The sequence below is a fragment of the Taudactylus pleione genome, unplaced genomic scaffold, assembly GCF_031769625.1.
Source record: "Taudactylus pleione unplaced genomic scaffold, aTauple2 ptg000293l, whole genome shotgun sequence".
In the NCBI taxonomy this organism is placed as follows: Eukaryota; Metazoa; Chordata; class Amphibia; order Anura; family Myobatrachidae; genus Taudactylus; species Taudactylus pleione.
In genome coordinates, this window is record NW_028284695.1 from 889,868 (window position 1) to 914,747 (window position 24,880).

Below are 24,880 nucleotides of genomic sequence, written 5' to 3' on the forward strand. Positions count from 1 at the left end.
TGGGCTGGTAGAATGTTATTTCCATTTACCTCTTTCAAATGGTTTCTTGTTTGTAGGTGGTCGTTTTTGACAAAAATTTCTAGATCTAAAAAGATAACCAGTTCTTTGCTGTGGGTCGATGTGAATTCTAGGTTAAGGGTTTTGGTGTTCATCATTTTGAAGAATTCCGTTAGTTCTTCCTCCGTCCCGTCCCATATGAAAAAAAGGTCGTCTATGTATCTTCGCCATATTTTTATCTTGTCTAGAAACGGGTTGTTCTGCCATATATGACTGTCCTCCCACCAAGCTACAAATAAATTGGCATAGCTTGGTGCGAATGATGTGCCCATGGCGGTACCTTTCACTTGCAGGAAGTAGGTGTCCTCATACCAAAAATAATTTTTTGTTAATATGAAATCTATATTGTCCATAATGAAGTTAATTTGTCTGTTTGAAATTTGTGTTAGTGTTGATAAATAGTGCCGGGTTGCGTTGCATCCATCTTTATGATTGATGACTGTATATAGAGATTTAATGTCGCTCGTGCATAATATGTAATTGTTTTTCCATTCTATGGTGTCTAATATCTGGAGCATATGCATCGTATCTTTAAGGAAACTCCTCTGTTGTGATACTAAAGGTTGTAAGTAGTGGTCCACATACTTAGATAGATTTGCCGTCAATGATCCAATACCCGACACTATAGGTCTTCCCGGTGGTTTTTCTAAGCATTTATGAATCTTTGGTAAGTGGTAAAAGGTCGGAATCCTGGGGTATTCTATACTGATGAAGTCGTATTCTTTTTTTGTTATGATGTCCAATTGTAGGCCTTCATCCAATTGTGATTGTAGGATATCTTTGAATTCCTTTGTGGGTTTTTTTTGAAGTTTAATGTAGGTATTTGTATCTGAGAGGAGGTTGGTAGCTTCTTCTTTATACTTTTCCACATCCATAATGACCACACCTCCTCCCTTGTCTGCCGGTTTTATCACAATTGAACTATCTTCTTTTAATTCTTTCAGACTTTGTATTTCTTCTCTTGTGAAATTGTATGATATTTTTTGTTTGTCCGGTAAGTTAGTAATCTCCTCTTCTATCAGTCGTTGAAAAGTGGTTATATGGGGGCCCTTCATATGTGCCGGAAAGAATGTTGATTGGGGTCTATAATCTGTGTGTAGATACTCCCTTGTTTGTGGTATAGCCTCTCTTGTAGGAGCATCTTTCAGAAAATATTTCTTCAGACATAATTTTCTAATGAATTTTTGTGTATCAATGAATAGGTGGAATTTGTTGCTGCTTGACTGAGGTGCAAATTTAAGGCCTTTTTTGAGGACATTAGCTTGGTCTGTTGTTAGTTGTTTGTTACTTAGATTAAAGATGCTTTCTTTGATATTTGCTTCATCACTCCTTATTGTTTTCGAGTACTTCTTTCCTCCTCTTGTGCCTCGTTTTCTTTTGTTGAAATGTTTCTACCTTAAGCATTGTGAGTGCAGGCAATGGTTTCTGCCTCAACCGATGTCTGTAGGCAATTAACACTGTAACAGGTGTTAATCGTGCTGACGTAGGTTGCCGCCTGTGACCGACTCTGAATTAGGCCGTAGAGATAGGAGGTGTGCGTTCATTGTTGTGGGTGTTTCCGTGCTTACGATGTGCGTTGTGACTGAGCGCTCGTTTTGCATATTCTCGATCACTTTGGGTGCTACCGATCGCTCCCGAGCGACCGCCTCTGAATGAGGTGCAGTGTGTGGTCTCTCGTTCACGGCAGCAGTGGCAATAAGAAGACCTGCCACCCAGTATTGGATGCCAGGAGGTAAGAGAGGAAGAGAGGGACAGTTTAGTGCTAGCCAGTACCACTGTTCATCAGGCTACTTTTCCTAATAACACCAGCCGGCAAACGAGACGGAACTCTCCTCCTACCCTTTTATAAGAGGGCTATAAGCATTTTAATATAACAATCTTGTTAATAAAGTATATATTGCATGCAGAGTAGAACTAAATACACACACACACATAGCAGCGCTCATTTTTATTTACTTATTTACTTGTATATTTTGCAAAATGAGCTGCTATATATCACGTAGTGCAGTAGTGTTTATATAATTTTATTTTTTAAAAGGCAAAAATAGAAATTTAACTTACTAAATTAGATCTCTTCCCGATGAATTCACTTTCTCCAGGTCTCCAAGTGCACTACCACTATCCCGTGGATCTCAGAAGAACAGGGCAGAGTCCATTTTTTTAAGCATGTACATATCTGGCGCATGCGCAACGAAGTGCGGTTTGTGCTTCACCTTGTGTACAGAAAAGGCACAGCGGATATTTAGGAGGCTGTCTACCATCTACTAACTAAACGTTTTGTATGTTCAGGCGCTCAAAACGGTCTATCACTCTTGTGGCGGGAGCGGCTATAGGCACAGGAGGTAACCACCCTCAATAATCAGCATTCAAAGTATTATGGTACCACAGCGCTCAACCTTAATATATATTCTCCCTTGTTTTGAATAAAATGGATGCAATAAATGTCTCGTCAAATAACAGTATATTTTATTAAAATTTTGATATGAGGATAAAATATTGTATCTTGCAATGCTATAAGTTGACTGAAATACAGTGTGTGTCCCTTATTACCAGCCGGCAGGGCCAGATTAACAATGGGGCGGATGGAGCTACAGCTCCAGGCCTTCACATAAAAATAGGCCCATCATCATGACAGCATGATGTTGACTGTCCATCTGCTGTCCACAAGGTCAGCCATAAATCATAAGTAGTAAAAAAAAATTCTAGTTCCCTCACAAAATGAAGCTTTTTTTTTCTTTTACATATTTGGGGAGACATTGGGGCTGGTAGTATAGGGTGTGTACACACCCACATGGCACTGGCCACACCCACACAGTAATGGTTACACCTTCTCTGCTTTTCATAATAGGCCCTTGATCATTTTAAGCTCCAGGCCCATGTGACCCTCAATCCAGCCCTGCCAGCCGGCATCTAGTTGTTATTATAAATCACCACATAACAGGACAAATATAAAGTGCCAATTGAGGGAGGGAGGGTGTGTTTGGATAGGTGTAAGAGACAAAGACAGTTGTGAATGATAGTGGGGGTAGACAGGATATTGGGGGAGGTACAGATGATCAATGGATTGTCCTGGTACCACTGGGAATGTATGTAATGGTTAAATAATTCAGTTGAGTGTCCGCCGTTCAATGACCATACTTGTCCTGTTAGTCCCCTGGTGATAAGGTAGTCGTTACTGTGTAGTAGGTAGCTCCCTGTCTTATTCATCTACCTGATCTCTTGGGTGTTCAGCGGCAGTGTATCTGTAGTAATGCTGTGTCAGGCCGCCTAGACCCGTCGGTACTTACTCTTCCTGGCAGGGCGGGCTATCAGTCTCTCTCCGAGGTCTGCGGCGGCTACCCGCTGACACTGTACTCGTGGCTTATCCCAGATGTATCTTCCTGCACTGCCTCTGTCTGGTCTAGCATTGCCAGGCCCCACCCTCCCCGTGGCATAATAGCAGCTGCTCCCCCTACTATTCCGTTACTGCAACCTGCAGTTTTTACTAAATAGATTTTCTTTTATTTCACCAAGAGCTTCATATCTACAAGGCAGATTGTTTATTATGATAGCCCTTGGACTGGGATATGTTAAAGGATAAAATAATTGGTATATTGTTAAATTTAAGATACTAGAAAATTCTCACTCTCTTTATTGTTCATTAAAAAAATTGTTCTGTAGTTTCTGTTTATACTGTCTGTACTGTTTATATATTTATTTATTTTGTCTAGTCACTTTCTCACTTGACTTTTTCTTTCTTTGGCTTCCCATAGCAACGTCCAGAGAAGCAGTCCTTGAGTGCGTCCATGTGCCGGGAGACTCATTGGAAATGTCTTCTCCTCTCTATCCTCATGTTTGTATGTCTTTGTTCCGTCACCTGGTGCCAGGTTACAAGTGTTACCAAACTCAGTTTCGACAGCTCTCTTAAGGGCAGGTCCATGATATACCATGGTAGTCCTTGCTCGGATGGTTATGTCTACATTCCCTTGGCCTTTCTTGCAATGCTCTACGTGGTCTACCTGGTAGAATGTTGGCACTGCCATGCCAAAAGTGACCTTCAGCATAAGGCCGATGTCAGCAGTGTTTATGACCAGATACAGCGTATGCGTCAAGCTACGCCTTGCATCTGGTGGAAGGCCATTAGCTACCACTTTGTCAGGCGCACTAGACAAGTCACACGCTACCGCCATGGCGACGCCTATACAACTACTCAGGTCTACCATGAGCGAGTTAACACTCACGTGGCTGAAGCAGAGTTTGAATACTCTCATTGTGGCATAAAAGACATTTCCAAAGATTTGTTGGATCTGGATCGCCACCCTGCCACCAAATTAAAGTTCACCAAGTGCTTCAGCTTTGCCAACCTAGAGTCAGAGAACTCCTATCTCACCCAGCGTGCTCGCTTCTTCACAGAGATCGAAGGCCTGGATGACTATATGGAGGCAAGGGAAGGAATGCAGCTGAAAAATGTGGACTTCAAGGAGTTAGTAATTGCGTATGTGAACCTGGAACGGCTACCATGGTATGTCTCGCACTATGCTTTTTGGGCAGCATCCTTGCTTATGCTGTCATGGCCACTACGGGTTTTCATTGAATATCAGACTGCCCATGTTCATTATCATGTTGAGAAACTGCTAGGAATGGAGTATAGGGCTTCAGGAGTGGCAGAGGAGCCCATATACCGATTCAGAATGCCACGTGTCAGCACCTTTGACAGCACAGAACTGGAATGGCATATATGTACCAACCGCCAGCTGATTCCCAGCTATTCAGAGGCAGTGCTGATGGACTTAACAGATGCATCACTATGCAATGGCTACACGGCTTGCGGATATAGCAGTGTTTTGCGTGGCTGTGAAGGCTGCAATAGGGCATCAAGCAGTTCTTCTATCTTCTCCCGCCATGCCATGCACAGCTGTAGCGGTGGGCCATCTCACCACTCCCTCAGCACTAGCCGTTTCTCCCTCTGTCAGCTGCATGGATCCCACAGGACAGGTCTTTGGAGGAGCCGCAGCAGTAGCCTGGCAGAACGTGTATGCCAGGATGACAGGTGCTGTTCCTATTCCAGCCAACTGGCTATTAATGAAAACCCACCCACTTACCACGACGCCCGCTTTTTTCCTGTGCTTATAGTACATCGCCAGGAAGGCTGCCGAAACAGGAACTTCTGTATACACCGCTCCTCCTGCATGGAGACCTCCTTGTGATATAATATACCATGATGCTAGTAGTGCAGTTACACGGTGTGAGCTCCAAACATATGGTAAAACACATACACAATGACACACAGTATGCTAGGCACCTGTAGAGAAAAATAAGAAAATAACATTATTCCAAAAAATAATAAACCAAGAAAATAAGACACAAATCTGCACCTCACCAAAGTTTTCGGGAGCTGACAGTTGAATGTCCTGGATATCTTTATTGTTACATAATGCACTACACAAGAGTCAAGACTGGTTTGCTTCATTCATGTTTAAACTCTAAAATAACAAAATGCAATAAATGATTTTAAATGGATGTAAGGGTTCAAGAAAAAAGACCATTTAAATCTAGAGAGCTCTAATACTTTTGAGACCTAAATCTGCAAAACCCACATCGTTGTCAATAGGAACCACATCATGTGTTCTTCTGTGCCCTAAACACAGTGAGATATTTTCAAGTTACTAGTTACTATATGTCTACTAATTCTGTTAATTTAATTGGTTAGACGTCGATTTTCCAGGAAAATAACGTTTCCAAGTTAAAGATTTTCTGTGAAAAAACGATCTCGCTAAACAAACTTTGGTGGGCCATAGACCAGTATATGAAGTGGCTTTATATGAAAAGACAGATTCACAAACAGTAGAAATCAGGTGGAGATGGTGACTAATGAGCTGTTGTCTATCTCATTATGGTATATCATATTGTAGTATATCTTATTATGGTATATCATATTGTGATATATCATATTGTGGTATATCTTATTATGGTATATCTTATTGTGGTATATCTTATCATGGTATATCTTATTATGGTATATCATATTGTGGTATACCTTATTATGGTATACCATATTGTGGCATATCTTATTATGGTATATCATATTGTGGTATATCTTATCTTATTATGGTATACCGTATTGTGGTATATCTTATTGTGGTATATCTTATTGTGGTATATCATATTATGGTATATCTTATGGTATATCATATTGTTGTATATCTTATTATGGTATACCATATTGTGGTATATCTTATTATGGTATATCATATTGTGGTATATGTTATCATGGTATATCATATTGTGGTATATCTTATTATGGTGTATCATATTGTGGCACATCTTATTATGGTATACCATATGAAAAATGCCCTCACTCTCAAAACCTGGTTCTGACCAGGACAAGATTACAGTTTAGCTTCCCTGGGCCACTCTCATAAATTGCCTTAGTGCTCCAAAACACTTCTGTGAATAAATAAATACATTAAGATATTTAAAACAATAATGGATTTTTGCTGTCAAGTGTTATAATAGATGTCAAATTAAAAAATGTAACAATACAAAACACATGTACATTTTACAATGTAATACATCCAGGCCGGACTGTCTTGCCAGTTCTAGCTGTAAAACACGACAAAACCAGCACTATGCTGCACTAATACAACCTACCAGCACTATGCTGCACTAATTCAACCTTCTAATACAGTAGGTGGGGACAAATCCAGGAAATACTTGCTGATTCCAATCAATATATATTCTTACAAACATATTGTACATGTGTACTGTAAATCATAAAAACATTCACTTGGGTGTCCCATGATAAAGTCACAGTTACAGATGTGTATTCTGATAGTGTACTGCAGTTTACAGAAAAGGGACTGATTTTGAGTGGCGCGTTGCTGCAAACGCTTTAGCGTCTTTTGCCGTAGTCGCGCCTGCAACCTTATGCTAATGGTAGTATCAGCCATTACAGCCGGAATGCAGTCGGGATGCCGACGGTCTAAATGCCGATCGTTGGCATCCCGACTGTTTAATCCTGGCAACTGTCTAATGACCGACGCCTGTCATTACACCTACGCCGGGAGCCCAACAACCGGCTTACCGATCGAAGGTAAGCCAGGCGCGGACAGCCGTGTGGGGGGGGGGACTTAGGGTTAGGCACCCCCCTGGGAGGTTAGGGTTAGGCTAGGGGAAGGGATGGTTAGGGTTAGGCACCCCCGGGGGGGAGGTTAGGGTTAGGCACCCCCCTGGGAGACTTAGCGTTAGGCAGCAGGGAAGGGGGGGTTAGGTTTAGTCACTTAGAGGGCGTTTAGGGTTAGGCACTTGGGGGGGAGCTTAGAGTTAGGCACCCCTAAGGGAGGGTTATGGTTAGGGGGGGGGAGGTTAGATTAGTAAATGGAAAAAAATACTTACCTGCCGGGCTTCTGCTGTTGGGATTTGAACCAGTAAATCATACTGATCCCATCACGCGTCTGACTGTGCAAGGACTAGGGTGCCTACTTTGTGCATCTTTAGATGCAAACCATGGTCACAACATTGAAATTTGCACCAGCCCTGTGGTAGGTGCAGACCTTCCATCTGAGTATGACCTCCTATTTGAGAGATTAAGCATCTGTGTAGGCAACCACATCAGTGATGTGCCCATGACACTCCTATAACACGCCCATACATCGGGCTACCTCTGTGCATCTAAATAGTCAACTCCCAGTCACTGCCCAGTAACATCCAGCACATTTCCAGTATACTTCGGATACTGTGCATCTCAATCACAATTGCGCCACTATATGCAGCTATGAATCGCTGAACTCTGTGAACATCGGATATGTGTGCTACTCAGAATCAGGCCCATTGTGTCAAATGTTGTACCTATACTGTGTTACTATGCTTAGGAAGGAAGGGATGGCACTTCGGGTCTTTAAATGATTCAAATACTACTATTAGGCAATATGACCACATGTCTCAATCCAACTTTTCAGTGTAAATAAACACTATCATCAGGGCATAAATACAGTAAGAAAAAGATAGAGAGAGACATGAATTTACCAGATTTATGACCGCTCCCTATATATAACATAACTGCAGTGTCTAGACATAGCACAGCAGTTGTTAGACTGAGAAACCCTATGAGTTGGCCAAATGTCCTGTTACATAATCCTTCTCTAATCTGGTAACTGCAGAATTTGCTACCAACGTGTGACTGACGGATAAATCAGGAGGTAAATCCCAGTAAGGGTTTAACCCTCATCTTTGGTTATTTGTCAGTCATCCTAATTTGTTCCTCTCATTAGAATGTATAGTTGATTTTATTCTCATATTTCAAGGGTTATACAGTCAATATCCCGGCGGCTGCGATGCCGGCGCTGATATTACTGACGCCTCTCACAATCCCAACCCCGGAATCCCAACTGCCGGGATACCAAAGGTAAGTAGCAGGGTGGGGGGGAGAGTTATGGTTAGGCAATAGGGGGAGGGTTAGGGTTAGGCACTAAGGGGGGAAAGTTGGATTTCGGGTGTGGGAAGGGGGACGTCAGGTTCAGGCACTAGGGGGGAGGTTAGGGTTAGGCTCCAAAGAGGGAGGGTTAGGGTAGGGAGAGGGGGAGGGTTAGCATACTGAACAACAAGTGTCGGTATGCTAGCCCTGTTGGGATCCTGACTGCCGGCATCCCATACCCAACCCATTTAAGGCTCACAAAACGTTCAGATATGTATTTGGCAAAAGTTTGATCGGTAATGGTTGCTAAGATTTAACATGTACCTTTCTATAAGACGTCCTACAGAGCAGCCACAAACTATTTCCTGTAATGTCCTTCTTGTACCTTTACAATAGGATTTTCAGTTTACATGTCCTCAGACATACATATATAAATAATGTAGACAAAACAGGACCAGCAACCAACCCCCGAAGCCATACCTACAATATGCCCTGTTTTGCCCTGAAGGTTAAGTTGAGCCTCATCAGAACTTATGTCCTCTTGTCTAATAGGACAGTTAATACTATCACAAGGGACAGCAGGATACATCCCCACAAATGCATTTATTATTCTGAAGATCTAAGATGAATGATTTAAGGTTGAGTACTACTGGTAAATGTTCCACTTTAATCCCCTTAATCTGGTCTGGTCTTCTTTTAAACTTATTATATATTTTTTTAATTTAAAGAGGGAGTGGCGGATACAGAAAGAAAAAAATGGGGATGGGGATGGGAAGAGGTAAACAAGGAAAAATACAAGAGATATTAATCATACAAAAAAACCCATCCAATTATAATCGTGCTCAGAAAGTGGGGATCCTAATGAATATCGAACAATGACACATTAGAAGGATGTGATACAGTAGGAAATAAGGTCTATCAGTCCACCAAAGTTTTAATTAATTCTAGGAATATTGAGTATGTATTACAGTTAACCGCATATCTAATGCTGACTAGCTAGTTCTGTAGCGTATTGTGCCATAAGTGCTACTTCATCAGGGCAGCAGTTAGATATGTACAATGAAAAGTCTCCATATATAAGTACTTTAGCTATGATTTTGGACATGTGAACATGATGCTGTTCTTTCCAGTGCTGGGTAAGTGCAGTGCATTGAATGTGCCTACATACAGTACTTGTTATGGGACAGCAGTCGGTAGACTGGCTCCAGAATCCCGACCACTGGCATCCTGACAGTAGATATTAGGGTTAGGGGGAAGGTTAGGGTTAGGCACTAGGGGGAGGGTTAGACTGCAGGGGGGGAAATGTTAGGGCTAGACTGCAAGAGGGGAGGGTTACAGTTAGGCTGCTGGAAATGTGGGTTAGGGGGAGGGTTAGGTGGTAAAGTTAAGACACTTACCTATTTGGGTTGGAATTCTGAAAGTCGGGATGCCTCTGTCTGGATTCTGACTGCCGGTAACCCGATCCAGTACCCAAGCCCTTGTTATATACCCTAAAATCTAAAGAGGAAATGGAGTAACACCATGTTAGGAGTGTAATATTAGCATCTGTCACTTGAAACAGTAAATTAGTAACATTTGCCCAGGAGGGCTTAATTCTTGGCAATTTCCTTCCCTTCCACAAATTCCCCAACAATATTTATGGATGGCAAAATATTATGGAGTGTGGATGGAGTTAAGTAGATTCTGTATATTTAGTTATTATATATAATTTATATATTTGCAAATGTGACTATTAATGAAAATCTTCCCTAAATCTTCCTTCGAAAGTTGTCATTTTTCTTTACCTGATATTTTCCCTTTTAATTTCATAATCATTAAACATTACTTTGTCCCCCTGTAATGGACATACATTCAAAACCTCTCACATAATGTGTCTTAATGAAATTGCCTCCAAGAGTACATTATATGCCAGCTGTTACTGACATGTATCAAAGCTCTGTAGATACAATATCTTACCTCTGTTAGTGACATGAAATATCTGTAATGCTTATGAATAGGTGCTAAGCTGTAAGTTTACTCATTATTTTATCCAAAGTTCATGTCAACTTCATTTAAGAACATTAACTTAATTTTATGCATACATTTTCTACACAGTGCAGAAACATTATAGCTTATTAGTGGTAGTGGCCTTACAGCGGAGATAATAAATATAATTATTATACTTCATGTATGTGATATCAATTTATACATGGGTAAGTTATATTTGGCCTTATGTACTCCCAACTGTAACTTATGGAGATATTTTAAGTCAGCAATACATTTTATTTCCATATGATGCAGAATTAGTCTATAAAGGCCACAGAAAGTGACTTCTAATGTCAGTAATAATTCCCAGTAAGGTGTACTTATATACAGTAAATATATATATATATATATATATACCGTGTTTCCCCGATAATAAGACCTACCCCGAAAATAAGCCCTACCCTTACTTTTGAAAAACGGTCCAAAATAAGCCCTACCCCGAAAATAAGCCCTATCAAAATCCCCATTTTGTCCGGTCCCTGATTTAACAGTGGCATCCAATCACAGCTGCAGCGTCTCACTCTCTCACAGTGAGCGCACGGCAGCTGGCGTGCGTGGCAGCGTCATTTACAGCAGCGTCGCGGAGGAGAGGAGAGAAAAAGAGGGAAAAAAATAAAAGTAAGTAAAGAATTGTATTGAATTATTTAAATTGCTGTCAATGTTAATTAAAATAAGCCCTACCCCGAAAATAAGCCCTATGGAATTTTTTTGACCAAAAAAAAAAAATAAGACAGTGTCTTATTATCGGGGAAACACGGTATATATATAAATTTAAATACACATCTTCCTTAAGAAGACATAACATCAGAACTCATGCAAATATCTTTTACAAGAAATTACACAAATAAAACATAAGTGTATTATATTGTACTAGTGTATATCTATATCTCGTGTGTTCTACAGCGTATTATTTTGCTGACAGTGAGCTGCTAAGAGTATATTAGCACTAGTGGATCAGTAACCTCCATTACCTATTTATATATGAATATACAGTATCACACTACGAATAGATATATAGATATAAAAGAAGTGCTGATAGTCACAAGCATTTATGTTAAAGTTTGAGCAAATGATCAGAAATGAAGTAGGGTGAAATGTGGCTTCATTTAGTGCAATCCCTTGTACTTATCCAAGATCTGTGGTGAAGATAATAGAAAGAACAAAGAGGGGACAAGTAGAGCAATATTGGTTTTATTAATGTTCACTTTGTGCATTATCATTGTATATTGCTTATAGTGCTGTATTTTACATTGGTTAGATGTGTGCATTGCATACAGGGCAGATGTGTGCATTGCATACTGGTCAGGTGGTGCTGCATTGCATACTGCGTAAATGGTGTTGCATTGCATACTGGCCAGATGGTGCTGGACCGCATACAGGTCAGGTGGTGCTGCATTCCATAATACTGGTCAGATGGTGCTGCATTGCATACAGTAATCAACGTGCTGTCGACAGCCAAAATCAGCATAATGTATACCGGACAATACCTATGCAGTAGTAATGTTACCTCAGCATTTTAACTCTGTCACCATTATAACTTTAAACATCATGTTTAAGGTTGTGATGCCGACATGGTTAAAATGCTTGAAGTAACATTACTACCGGGTTGACATTTCAACTGTCGACAGCTTAAGTGTCAACATATCATCCCAAACCCAAAATATCAATGATATGGGTTCCAGGTCAGATGCATAAATGTCTTTGAATTTGAGTTTTGTAGTTTGGGAATCCATGTACTGTTTGAATTCCTATATCACCTAAATGAGAGAGCTTTCTATGTTGGTACAGCACTTATTATCTTTACCTCAATATTTTCAATTTTTGGTGTCATTTCTTGCTAATTTGTGGTGATAGCTACATTTTCAGATAGAGGCTGAATAGGTTGGAGTGCCCTCATTAAATGTTACCCGCTATTGTACTGCATACAGGTCAGATGGGTCTGCAATGCATACAGGTCAGATGAGTCTGCACTGCATACGATTCAGATGTGTCTGCACTGCATATAGGTGAGATGGGTCTGCATTGCATACTTGGCCAGATGGTCTTCACGACATACTATTCAGATGGGTCTGCACTGCCTGCTGGACTGGTCAGATGGGTCTGCACTGCCTGCTGGACTGGTCAGATGGGTCTGCACTGCCTGCTGGACTGGTCAGATGGGTCTGCACTGCCTGCTGGACTGGTCAGATGGGTCTGCACTGCATACTATTCAGATGGGTCTGCATTGCATACTGGTCAGATTTGGATGCACTGAATAAAAGTCAGATGGATCTGCATTGTATATGCCTCATATTAAGCTGCATTGTTGCTGACCAGACAAGACTGTATTAAATGCTGGATAGTGTTTATTGAGCTGCATTATAATTAAGCTGCATCATATACTGGTCAGAATGGAATGCACTGTACACACTTCAGATGGAGCTGTATTGCACATAGATATAATGGTGCTGCACTGTGTGGTAGTGTTGTCTTGTATATTGCTAATTTATACTCATACCATGCTGCGTTGTATTCTGGGCAGACGGAGCTGCGTTGTAAACTTATGTGGGATTGCAGAGATGGGTAGAACAAAGTAATACATTCTGCAATGGGACCATTTGCTGCCATGATCCATACCAGACATCCGCTCTTTAAATCTGTTAATCAAAGGAAGAATGGCTAATAACAGAAAACAATATGTGTGTCATCTACATAGCAAAGGTTATTACAATGTCCAACGAACATGTGCCAAGGTATAAGATCTTTTGCATACAGTATATATTTTGGAATGTTATTAGTAACACTTTTATATAATTTAGAACCTGCAGGTATATTAGGTTCAATGGTCCTTAATGGGAGTTTTTTTATGTGTCCAAGTCAGTGACCGAGATCCACAGAAGCATGTAATGAGCACTTTCTGAACAATGTTATAAGCATATAATGCTATGCTGGCAATAAATACACAATTCATCATTAGTTTTTTTTTCACATTTGAGTTGCTTTGAACGATAGGATGGATTGTAATATAATTTACCGTATGTTATAACCAGACACAAAGTTGAAGTACTGCAGTAAGAGTACAACTCTAGTACTTTCAGGAATACTAGTATCCAAGGGGATTAGGATCTGCTGAAGAGTTGTCATATAACATGTACACAAGCTATGCAGAGAACATTGTTACATCATCTGTGTACTGCCATAGATTGTGAACCACAATTTATTTTTATATAGCAATGTTTGAGTATATGGTGCTGTTATATATTAGTGCTACTGTATATTAGGTATGATTAAATGCTGTAATGGCAAGTCACAGAGTCGCATGATATTGTCTTTGGGTATCTACATGACCTTCAATTAATTTCAGATTTCCAAGGCTACACATTGGCCCCAAAGGCAGTAAGTAATGTTTCATGAATGTTATTACAAAACAGGGACATGCCTCACTCGTCATTGTCAATTTAAAAATAATAATAGAAAATATAGACAATTCTCTGTATTAGAAGTAAATGAGTACCCTGTGGGGCTGATGTTGTGTGTATCGTACTTGTTTTTGCACTGTAAATGTTTCAGAACCATGCATACACAGTTAGGGTGATGCAGCGTCATGTACATTATGAATGGATCTAGAGTTACTACTGACGAGGTGTACTGATCTGGAACGACGCATTCTCATGTAGGCAAAGTTCAGTGATGGCCAGTCAACGGAACTGCGGTCCAGATGCATACAACTCTGCTTATGGGTGAATATGCGCATTTTATTTCTGTGTGCACAATCCGGGAGCACATGCACCTGATACCCGTTAAACACAGCATCAGCCTCTGTATCTCTATCCATCAGCGGGCGGTCCAATGTAAAAGCAAAGTATGAAGGGCAATCAGAACTGGATGTACTTAGGCACAACGAGACAAGTCATGAAAAGTGCAGGTCTATAAAATGGGGGGAGGGTTTACTTGGAAAGTCGGCGTGGCCTGTTATCAGGTGAACCTGATAAAAGTGCATCTGTTCTCCCCTAAGCCAGTGGTTCCAAAATGCAGTCCTCAGAGCACCCCAACAGTTCAGGTGTTAGAGATATGCATGGTTGTGCACAGATGGTTAAATCAAATTGACTGATGTACTAATTAATTCACCTGTGATCAACCATGAATATCCTTAAAACCTGAACTGTTGGGGAGCCTTGAGGACCTCGTTTGGGAAATTGTGCCCTAAGCCAATGTCAAATTTGCCTATTTGTAAATCTGGTTCTGTGAATAATTCCACATGGAATTAGCATGCCTGTGATTGTATGTAATATATTGTATGTTACAAATTAGTTTCTTATGGCTTTGACTGTTGCACCATAAAATATGCATTGTTTTTAATTAGTGGTACTGTGTGTTTTTTCTATCTAATTAAAATATGAGCAGAGTTAAATGTGATGGTATTAAGTCATTCTTTTAACCATAATTTTAAGGAATTAGCATTTCCTTATCTGACGATTTAAAGATTTTAACAGTTCAGAAAGTCATAAAAAATACAAATCATACATTAAAACAGAAGAACCCATGAAGTTGATGAAGAAGGTTCAGACGTGAGACAATGGGCTCTATTTATTAACATTATTTTTTCTAAAATAAAGTGAAAAAGGGTGTTTTCGCACCCTTTTCACATTATTTTAGTTTCACCTGTAGTTATTACAGGGCAATTGGAGTAGAATTAGTAAAATTCTACTCCAACCCCTAAGTATCACTTATTTTTAGTAAAGCAGATCGCATTTCCCATAATTGTAATGGGAAATGTGATCTGTGTGCAAGTTACTAAAAATAAATTGTAAAAAAATACCGGGGGAAGCCCTGTGATAATAACGCCACCTGGAGGTGGCATTATCCAGGGTCTCCCCCGGTTACCGGGCTCCCACTCTGCTCTAACGGGGAGAGCAGAGGCGGGAGCCGGTACCAGTAATCAGCTGTGTGGTCTAAGCAGACCGCAAGCTGATAACTGTAAAAAAAAGAAAAAAAAAATTAAACTTTTATTTTTTTCCTTACCTGCATCCAGGGACCGGTGATCGGGCCTCCGGTGATGGCTCCTCTCCGGTCAGCTGGTCTCCCACAGTGCACTGGGGCCCGGTCATCAGGTGTTCGGGTCCCAGTGCAGTATGGGAGATCACCTGATCGGGAAGCCCGGAGAAGATCACCGGAGGCCAGGAGGATGCAGGTAAGTGTAATGAAGGGAGGGGGGGTCGCGGGGGGGGGGAGGGGGGGTGTGCGGGGGTCCGCGATCATGGGGGGCGGGGCTTAGCGCCGGGAGCGGGGGCTTAGCGTCGGTGGGGGGGTAGTAGCGGTGGTCGGTCGGCGCATGCGCGGGCTCTTAGTCGTGGTATTTTTTCCGAAAATACCGCGACTAGAGTGCGGATGGGATCCGCAGGGACAGAGCTTTATTGCAAGCTCTGTCCCTGCAAGGGATTTATAGTAAATCCCTGTGATATTGCCTGAATTCGCAATGAGAATTCACTCGGTAATATCACACTACAATCCGCATTCAATATGCGGATTGTAGTAAATAGAGCCCAATGGGAGAAATTAAAGAGATTAGATCATATGACGATTATGTAAAATGAGAACATGCACTTACTTTTTTACTGGAACTCTTGCACTTTAGTTAACTAAAACAGCACAAAATATATTAATCTATAATCTGCCTCTAAATGAAAATTGATATATATGAAATTATAGGAGAGGAATAGCAGCTTCTGGGCATGCTCGGTCCAGCTGCACATACGCAGAGTAGGAGAAGCCTCTGGAAAGCAGAGGGGGGAATGTGGCAAGGGTTGTGCAGGAGACTCTAAGGAGGGGGTGACCAGGCATAAATGCCACCCACAGTTTCCAATAGAAACCTGCTCACATCATCTCATAGCAATAATGCCCCCTGCTGGTGGATCATAAATTCTACAGGATGCCAGGGTAAGTTGGTCACTTCAGACAGCTAGAGGTTTCAAAACTCCTGCCCTCTTGCATTTATCATTATTATTTTTATTGTGTGTTATTAAGTAGTGATTTAGGGGCCTATTCACCATCACTTAATTTTTACAAAAGTAGGTGAAAATTTTAATTTTCACCTGCAATTGTAAAAATTAAGTGTTCGGGCCTTTCATCAAGAAGGTAAAGTAGGAGATATCACAGATATCTCCTGCTTACCTTCCTTTAGCGGAATGGCCCGCTGTCCCCATACACTAGTATGGGGACAGAACTCATCAAGTTCCAAAAATATTATTTTTCCGGAGCTTGATTGCAGTAGCATTCGCCATCTTCAGACTCGAGTCGTGAAGAGGGATTCTTTCGGATCCCTCCGCCCCTGTCCGGCTCCTTACGCCGGACGTCGGGGCTCTTGTGCGCATGCGTGACCTGTAGGTCACACATGCGCACTGCTCTCGCGAGCAGTGAAAAGATTTGCTGCTCTGAAAGGAGCAGTGGAGCCTCTCGCTGGGACAGCTGATTTTTGGATCAGCTATCTCAGTGCTGGAGCAATGATGAATTGCTCCGGCATCCACGGCGAGTCAGTGTGTTAATTATCGGGGTCCGTTCAGACCTCAATAATTAACATCATGAATAGGCCCCTTAGACTTAGATTTCATTATATCATGCACGCTCCTAATTATTATTATTATTATATTTATTTATATGGCGCAACAAGGGGTCTGCTGCGCCTTGCAAAGTACAGAAACAGAGACAAATATGAACCAAAAACACAAGAACGAAAGTGATATACAATACAGAACATTGCAGAACATGGACATTGTTTATAAACATTGCTGCTTTAGCAGTAATAAAACTGAAATAGGCAGTAGGGTGGAAGAACCCAAAGGTTGGATTGCCGTTGTAGGCAGTGGGGAGGATATGGTGGTAGAAGCAAGGGAAGGAAAAGCATATGAGGGAAGAGGCCCTGCTAGGCAGAGCTTATAGTCTAAAGGAGGGGGCAGACAGACAGGGGTGTGAGATTTATTCATATAGAAAAGAACAATCCACTTGGAATAATATTAATATCCGAATAAGAAGAGTGTAGGGAGGAAAAGATATTAAGGGGCAAGGGGTGGGGGGTGTTGGCAGAGGGACGGATCTCTAAATGGAAATATCACAAGGAGAATGGGGTGTGGGTATAAAAATGTGATGTCCAAGGTTCCCAAACCTTAATAAAAGATTTAGAAGAGTTGCACGGTATACAGGTGACATATTCCATTCCATTTTATAAGTGTACCAGATACAGGTTATTTACTGCTTGGAGATCAGGAGGAGAGGTTCGTAGCCAGTCTGTGGTAAATTGACAAGTAGCTGCAGAGATGACATAGCAAAATTAATTTATTTTGGTACTTGGTAGCGGAAGGGATGTTTAAGGGTCGGTGGAAGAAAATGGAATCTGTAAATTTAGGAGGGAGGACAGGAGTTGCCTTATTTCAGACTATTTAAGGACAATGCCTCCAAATGTGGCTAAAGGAGCTATCTGCAGGGCAACTTATCCAACATCAAAAAGAGGATCTTGGAGAAAATCTATGCAGATCAGTGGGGGGTGTGGTATAAAAGATAGACAGTTAAAAGGCTGACAATGTCTAGTTAGACACCAAATGTTAGACAGGCAATTGGTCGACACTAAAGAAAACATGGAAGGTGGTCAACATGTACAAAAGGTCGACACCTTTTTTTTCTAACCCTAATCTTCACGCTAACCCTCCCCTTGGTGCCTAACTCTAACCTCCCCTCCTGGTGCCTAACCCTAACCTCCCCTCCTGGTGCCTAACCCTAACCATCGGGGTAGGTGCCTGACCCTAACCATCCTTTCTAGTGCCTAACCCTAACCCTCTGGTAAGTGCCTAACAGTAACTGTCTGGGTAAGTGCATAAACCTAACTGTTTTGGTAAGTGCCTAAACCTATAGACCCTGCTACCACTCCATTACATGTTGGATGCTGCATGTTGGATTCTCTTCAGGAGGATTAAGGAACTATCTGGATGTGTGCCATCAGATCTGGACCAGCCTTTTTTTCTATCTGGGAGCGCTAAATGTCACAAATATTTAATGTACAATATAATCATAAACAGTAATGAACATTATATAAAAAACCATACTGTGGCCACAGAATCTATATAAATATGCATGCAAAATAAAAATTAAAAAAAATGGTGGTATAGAGTAAAAAATGCTTGTTAAAGCTCAGTCCAGATTAGTGGATAGACCTCTACATAGGTTACTAGATTAATCCATCTGTGGACAATAGTAATGCATATAGCAGTGTCCAAAATATGTAATAAAATAAGACTTAGTAGCAGAAATATGAGCAGGGCAATATGACTAAAAGTGTCTGCTCGGAACCGCCAGTCCGCTTTAGAACGCCAGCTTCATATTAAGGAAAATAAATACCATGTATTTGATAGATCAGCTTGGATCTCCGGAGAGGCCTCTCCTATGTTCTACGGCAGAAAGAACCTGGGTGTCTGCCGTAATCCTTAATACATGGAACAGAAGCTCGTGGTGTAGCGTGAATGAGCCGTCAGCCGCTGGCATGATCCCCGTCTGGATGGGAAAAGTATTGCCGGGGTCAGTAGAAGACTCAAAAGATAGATTCAGCGGAGGATGCAGTCCGAGTCCTGGGTGCACCGATGTGCGGGGGTACAGAAGCTAACGCGTTTCTCAGCCAAACGATCACTGGCTGTTTCCTCAGAAGTAAACCCCCTCTCTCTTGACCAGGACTTTAAATAGAGGATGTTAATTGGATAATACCAAATAATTAAAACCCGCTTGGTGCACATGTTGGACTCAGCTGAAAAGTCACTTAGAAAAATAAATGTATGTGTACATATAATTGTCATCTGGGCTTGGCTAAACTAGATCAATTCAAAACAAAATAAGTTTATAAAAACATATTGTATAAATATAAAGTGTCTAACATCACTAATCTTATATGAATATATAAATGAATAAAGAAAAAAATAATAATAAATAAAAATAAAAAAAATATATAAAACAAAATATATAAATAAAAATAAAAATGAAAAATAGAAAATAAAAAATTCCATTACAAATAGGTTGATAAATATCTCAATCAGTAAATGATAATTCAAATAAAAAAGTAATCAGATAAAGCAAATGTAGTGAGATACGGGCAGACAATTGAACGTAGATGCATCTAGGTTCAATTGTCTGCCAGTATCTCACTGCATTTAGTTATATCTGTATGTACCCCTTTCTTCACATATTTCAGATGTTTGATTTTCCACCCTTGGTCATAGTTAGGTGCTATTTCAGATGCCTTTTTTAGAGACCCACTTATATAAGAACATAGGTTCAATTTTTTATCTTATAGACATATATATACTACAATACCTAGTATCCATCTTTATAAATAACATCTAACTATACTGTATTTTGATGGAGACTTTTTACTGGTCTATCTGTGGTACGGTCATATTATATGTATATATGTATTCATATTTTTATATGTATGTGTAGACTTATTTATATATGTATATTTTTTATGTTGAGTTATGGATACTATTAGGTTTATTGCTTCCTGTTCTTACTTTATCTGATTACTTTTTTATTTGAATTATCATTTACTGATTGATATATTTATCAACCTATTTGTAATGGAATTTTTTATTTTCTATTTTTCATTTTTATTTATATATATTTTTTTTATATATTTTTTTATTTTTATTTATTATTATTTTTTTCTTTATTCATTAATATATTCATATAAGATTAGTGATGTTAGACACTTTATATTTATACAATATGTTTTTATAAACTTATTTTGTTTTTAATCGATCTAGTTTAGCCAAGCCCAGATGACGATTATATGCACACATACATTTATTTTTCTAAGTGACTTTTAAGCTGAGTCCAACATGCGCACCAAGCGGGTTTTAATTATTTGGTATTATCCAATTAACATCGCCTATTTAAAGTCCTGGACAAGAGAGAGGGGGTTTACCTCTGAGGAAACAGCCGGTGATTGTTTGGCTGAGATACGCGTTAGGTTTCTGTACCCCCGCACATCAGTGCACCCAGGACTCGGACTGCATCCTCCGCTGAATCTATCTTTTGAGTCTTCTACTGACCCCGGCAATACATTGCACGACGGGCTTATACTTTTCCCATCCAGACGGGGATCGTGCCAGCAGCTGACGGCTCATTCACGCTACACTACGAGCTTCTGTTCCATGTATTAAGAATTACGGCAGACACCCAGGTTCTTTCTGCCGTAGGACATAGGAGAGGCCTCTCTGGAGATCCAAGCTGATCTATCAACTACATGGTATTTATTCATTTTCCTTAACATGAAGCTGGCGTTCTAAAGTGGACTGGCGGTTCTGAGCAGACACTTTTAGGCATATTGCCCTGTTCATATTTCTGCTACTAAGTCTCATTTTATTACATATTTTGGACACTGCTATATGCATTACTATTGTCCACAGATGGATTAATCTAGTAACCTATGTAGAGGTCTATCCACTAATCTGGACTGAGCATTAACAAGCATTTTTTACTCTATACAACCATTTATTTTTATTTTTATTTTGCATGCATATTTATATAGATTCTGTGGCCAAAGTACGTTTTTTTATATAATGTTCATTACTGTTTATGATTATACTGTACATTAAATATTTGTGACATTTAGCGCTCCCAGTTCTTTTTTTGTTTCTCTCCATATACGTAGGGGGCAGCCACCCCTGTCTGGTGAGCAGCTTTAGATTCACACATTTGTTTGGTTTAAGCGCCCACTTTCTTTTTCTTTTTACACCACTTCTTTTCTATCTAGAGACACCACTGGACTACCCCCTCACAGGAGTTTATTATTGCGAGGAAATCCTGCTAAACTACAACCAGGATTGGTAATGTCTCCTTTGTACAATTGCTGGACATTATTCCGGGACCTATCCATCATTTTCATTCCTCCATTAGTGATATTCACATGAGTGAGACATTACAGTTAGTGACTGCTACTCACCAGTTTCTTTTATTTGCCATTACGCTGTTTTAAGCAATCTATTGTGTGATTATACCACTGCCCCTCTGACAGGGAGTGGCACATGAATATTGTGTTCAAATACATCTTTATTAAATGTTTTTTTACCAAGCCATGTGTAAATTATATTTGATATAATTTCAATTCAGTTCAGGGTAGATTTCTTGAACCCCACTTAACGATTTCATATGCCCCACAATAGCGCTGTTATTTACTTTCTCCTTTGTATCCTATATTGAGGAGATTAACGACCTCCTTTTAACAGCTTCTTAATTGATAAGCGCCCCTCCTTTGTTTTATCTGTGTTTAAAAAAAAATTGTGTTGACCATTTGTACGCCGACAATTTTGGATCATTGACAATTTGTATCTGTTGACCTTCTCCCATGTCGACCTTTTAGTGTGTCAACCTTTTGACCCTGTCAACTTATTGCCTGTCTAACATCTGGTGTCTATCTAGATCTTGTTGACCTTTTAACTGTCTATCTGTAGTCCGGATACCAACGGTGGGCACTAGGTACCACCTACTGTATAGAGAAGTTTATAGACATTTCCTTTATTTTGACATATATGGAGCTTGAGGCAGTATTTTGCCAGGTCCCTCCCCCATGTCCTTTCATGGGGATTCTTGTAAGTAGGGTCTGTTGGCTTCTGTTCGGCATAGTCCCTTAGTAGAGGACTGTAGAAGACAAAGTAATGCAAAGGTGGAGACAGGATTTGATAGAGTAATAGAAATTACAATGAGATTAGAAAAAGTGTTTATTTGGGATATGAAACTCTTGTTTAATGTCAGCAATAGGTGGAAAAGAGGAGTCTCTGCAGATGTCACTGACATACCTGACCCGGCAAGGAACCAAAGCTTAAAGGCTATGAAGTTCTTACCTGAAGAAAAGTCAGGGTTGTCAAATATTGGAACAATAGGTCCTGGCATAGGAGCCAGATTAAACTGTCGATTAGCACCATCCCATAAATTAAGAGTATGACAAATTGTCGATGTTTAGAGGCCTGTTTAGCGTGCTTTGCCTTTAGCACCCTTAGAAGAGAGGAGCCTGATCCCACACAATACTCTCTTGATGAAGCGGAGCAATTTCAGAGAGCACCGTGAGCGAGTCACATGACCAGATAATAATATTTAAATTGAGGAATAGAAACCAACAAAGAACATAATCTCGCACCAATAAATATATAAATATGTTATATCAGAGATCCTCCATCTATACTGTCCTCCCCCTTGACTTTGTGACTATCTTTATGTGCATTACTCATTGTAACATCTAAATACAGTGCAAATGGGAAAGATATAGATTTAACAATATCAACACTGATAATACGTATATAATAAATATATATCTTCCATTCTCCTGCTCCTTCCTCCATTATTTGTAATCTTGTTATATGTAATGATAATTTGATATAAATAAAGATCACAAGTCGCCTTATTCAGTACTAGGGATATATATTATATTTAACAACGTGTAACAGTCCGGCGTCAGGTGGAATTTTAATCACTTTTCTAATTTCTTCTACATATGTATACACTTTCTAACTGTATCTATTTATTTTAACAATATTTCGCCTTATATTTTGAACTTTACCACCATTATTTTAAGCAATATCTAATAAAAGTCATGTTTTAATATTAACTCAGAGAAATATTTGGAATCTAGACACTCAGGTGCCATCTGTGCACTGTGAAAATCCTATCTTTTCTTTTGTTGTTTGAATTTAAATTGAGGAATGTCCAGACCACCCCCTGAGCCAACCTTTGCAATATTTGGAGTTGGATTCTTAGTTGTTTCATTTACTAAATGAATTGAGTAATATAGTGATTCAGAAATGTAAAAACATAAGACGGGACACGAAAGGGGAGGGTCTGAAATAAGTAGAGAAGACGAGGCAGTACATTCAACTGCCGTGATCTGGCCCAATCAGGAAATAAAAAAGGTGGCTCCATTTATCAAGGTCTGATGTAATAGTAGAAAGGACGTGGGGGTAGTTGGCTTGAAACAGTTGGTGGTACTGGTGTGCTATGAATATGCTAGAGGAAGGGGAAATGGATATCCAAGGATTTTATCATCTCCAATAGACAGAAATGAAGAACTTCAGAATGTGAGCATTAAGCTTAAATCCAGAATGTTGACTGTAATCATCTATTATATATTTATGAAGCAGAGGCTGGATGGGATGGGCCGGATCAGAAACCATCAAAAGAACATCATCCAGCATAGGGTGCAATCTTATGCTCTGATTTCGCTATTTTAAGTTCAGAAATATTAGGGTTCAGATGAATTTTGGCAGCCAGAGGTTCAATGAGGAGAGCAAAGACCAAAGGGGAAAAAGGACAGCCTTGGTGATCACTGTCTGTTATGAAGAGAGATGAAGTAAAATCATTGGCAGATACAGTAGTGGTGGGGGATTGATATAGCCAATTAACCAGAGCACCCTAGACATGAAAGTCCATTATATATAGTCAAAAGCTTTTTTTTGGCGTCCAATGCCAGAACCAGAGATGGACATTTTTGATAATGAATAGAGTGAATCAAGTCAATGGTCCTCCTGGTGTTGTCAAGCTAATAACAGGGTTTTTTCAACAGTATTTTTCATGTGGTCCCAGTGGGCCCTGGATGCAGTATACCCAAGCAGTTTATGGCTGACAGGGTTTTCAGGAACCAGTAGTGCCACATACAAAAATGCTATTTTTTCACTAATTAAGCCTACTACCCAACACTCACAACACTCACTGACAGGGAGCTATATTTTCCTATGGGTGGGGACCTGCAAGCTGTTTGTCCTCCTATAAATACAACAACCACCCCTGGCTATATTCCTTTAGAGCTTAGATCAAGTTAAGGGGTGGAACCACAACTTTTTATTTATTTTTTATTGTACATTAATGCCCCAAATTGATGATGATTACTATGTCTCTACCACATTATGATACACTTTTTATGCGGGGGTGTGACCTGGATGCTGCCGGGAATGGACGTGTCCTTTGGGAGCTCCTGCTACCGCAGTTACCCTTCAGTGTGTGACGTGACTGGGTTCGTCCCTCACATACCTGAGTGGCTCCTGAAGTCAGCGCAGCCCGTGGGGACCATATACAGCTGTCCCTGACCCTACGGATGCCTGGTCTCCGCTGTGGCCTGCTTCAATACTTGGAGCCGGGGCCTCGATTTGGCCGCGTGACCTGCTGCATGATCCGCTGTGGCTAGACCCACCATTGTCGCGGTCCTCCTGCCTCCGCTCTACACAGCTGCCGCTGTCCCCTGCATGCAACTGGGCCTGGTGGCCTCCTCCAGGACTCTGCGGGTGAAGTCCCCATTACATGCTCAACAGTATTGGGCTCCAGGCGATTGCCGTCTTGGAGAGAGCAGGGCTGCAGCTGTGCTGTGGCTCACTGTTCTCTAGGACCCAGAGTGCTTCTGAAATACTC

The 24,880-nt window shown here is 40.5% G+C and overlaps 1 protein-coding gene across 1 annotated transcript in view; it reads left to right on the forward strand.

Annotated features, from left to right (window-relative positions):
- Positions 1 to 5,243, forward strand: part of LOC148511760 (transmembrane protein 151B-like) — a 74,189-nt gene extending 68,946 nt beyond the window's left edge. Inside the window, exon 3 of the mRNA XM_088482776.1 lies at positions 3,810 to 5,243. Within this exon, the coding sequence (XP_088338902.1) occupies positions 3,810 to 5,243 (1,434 nt within the window). The remainder of the gene's footprint in view (positions 1 to 3,809) is intronic.
- Positions 5,244 to 24,880: the final 19,637 nt, after the last annotated feature.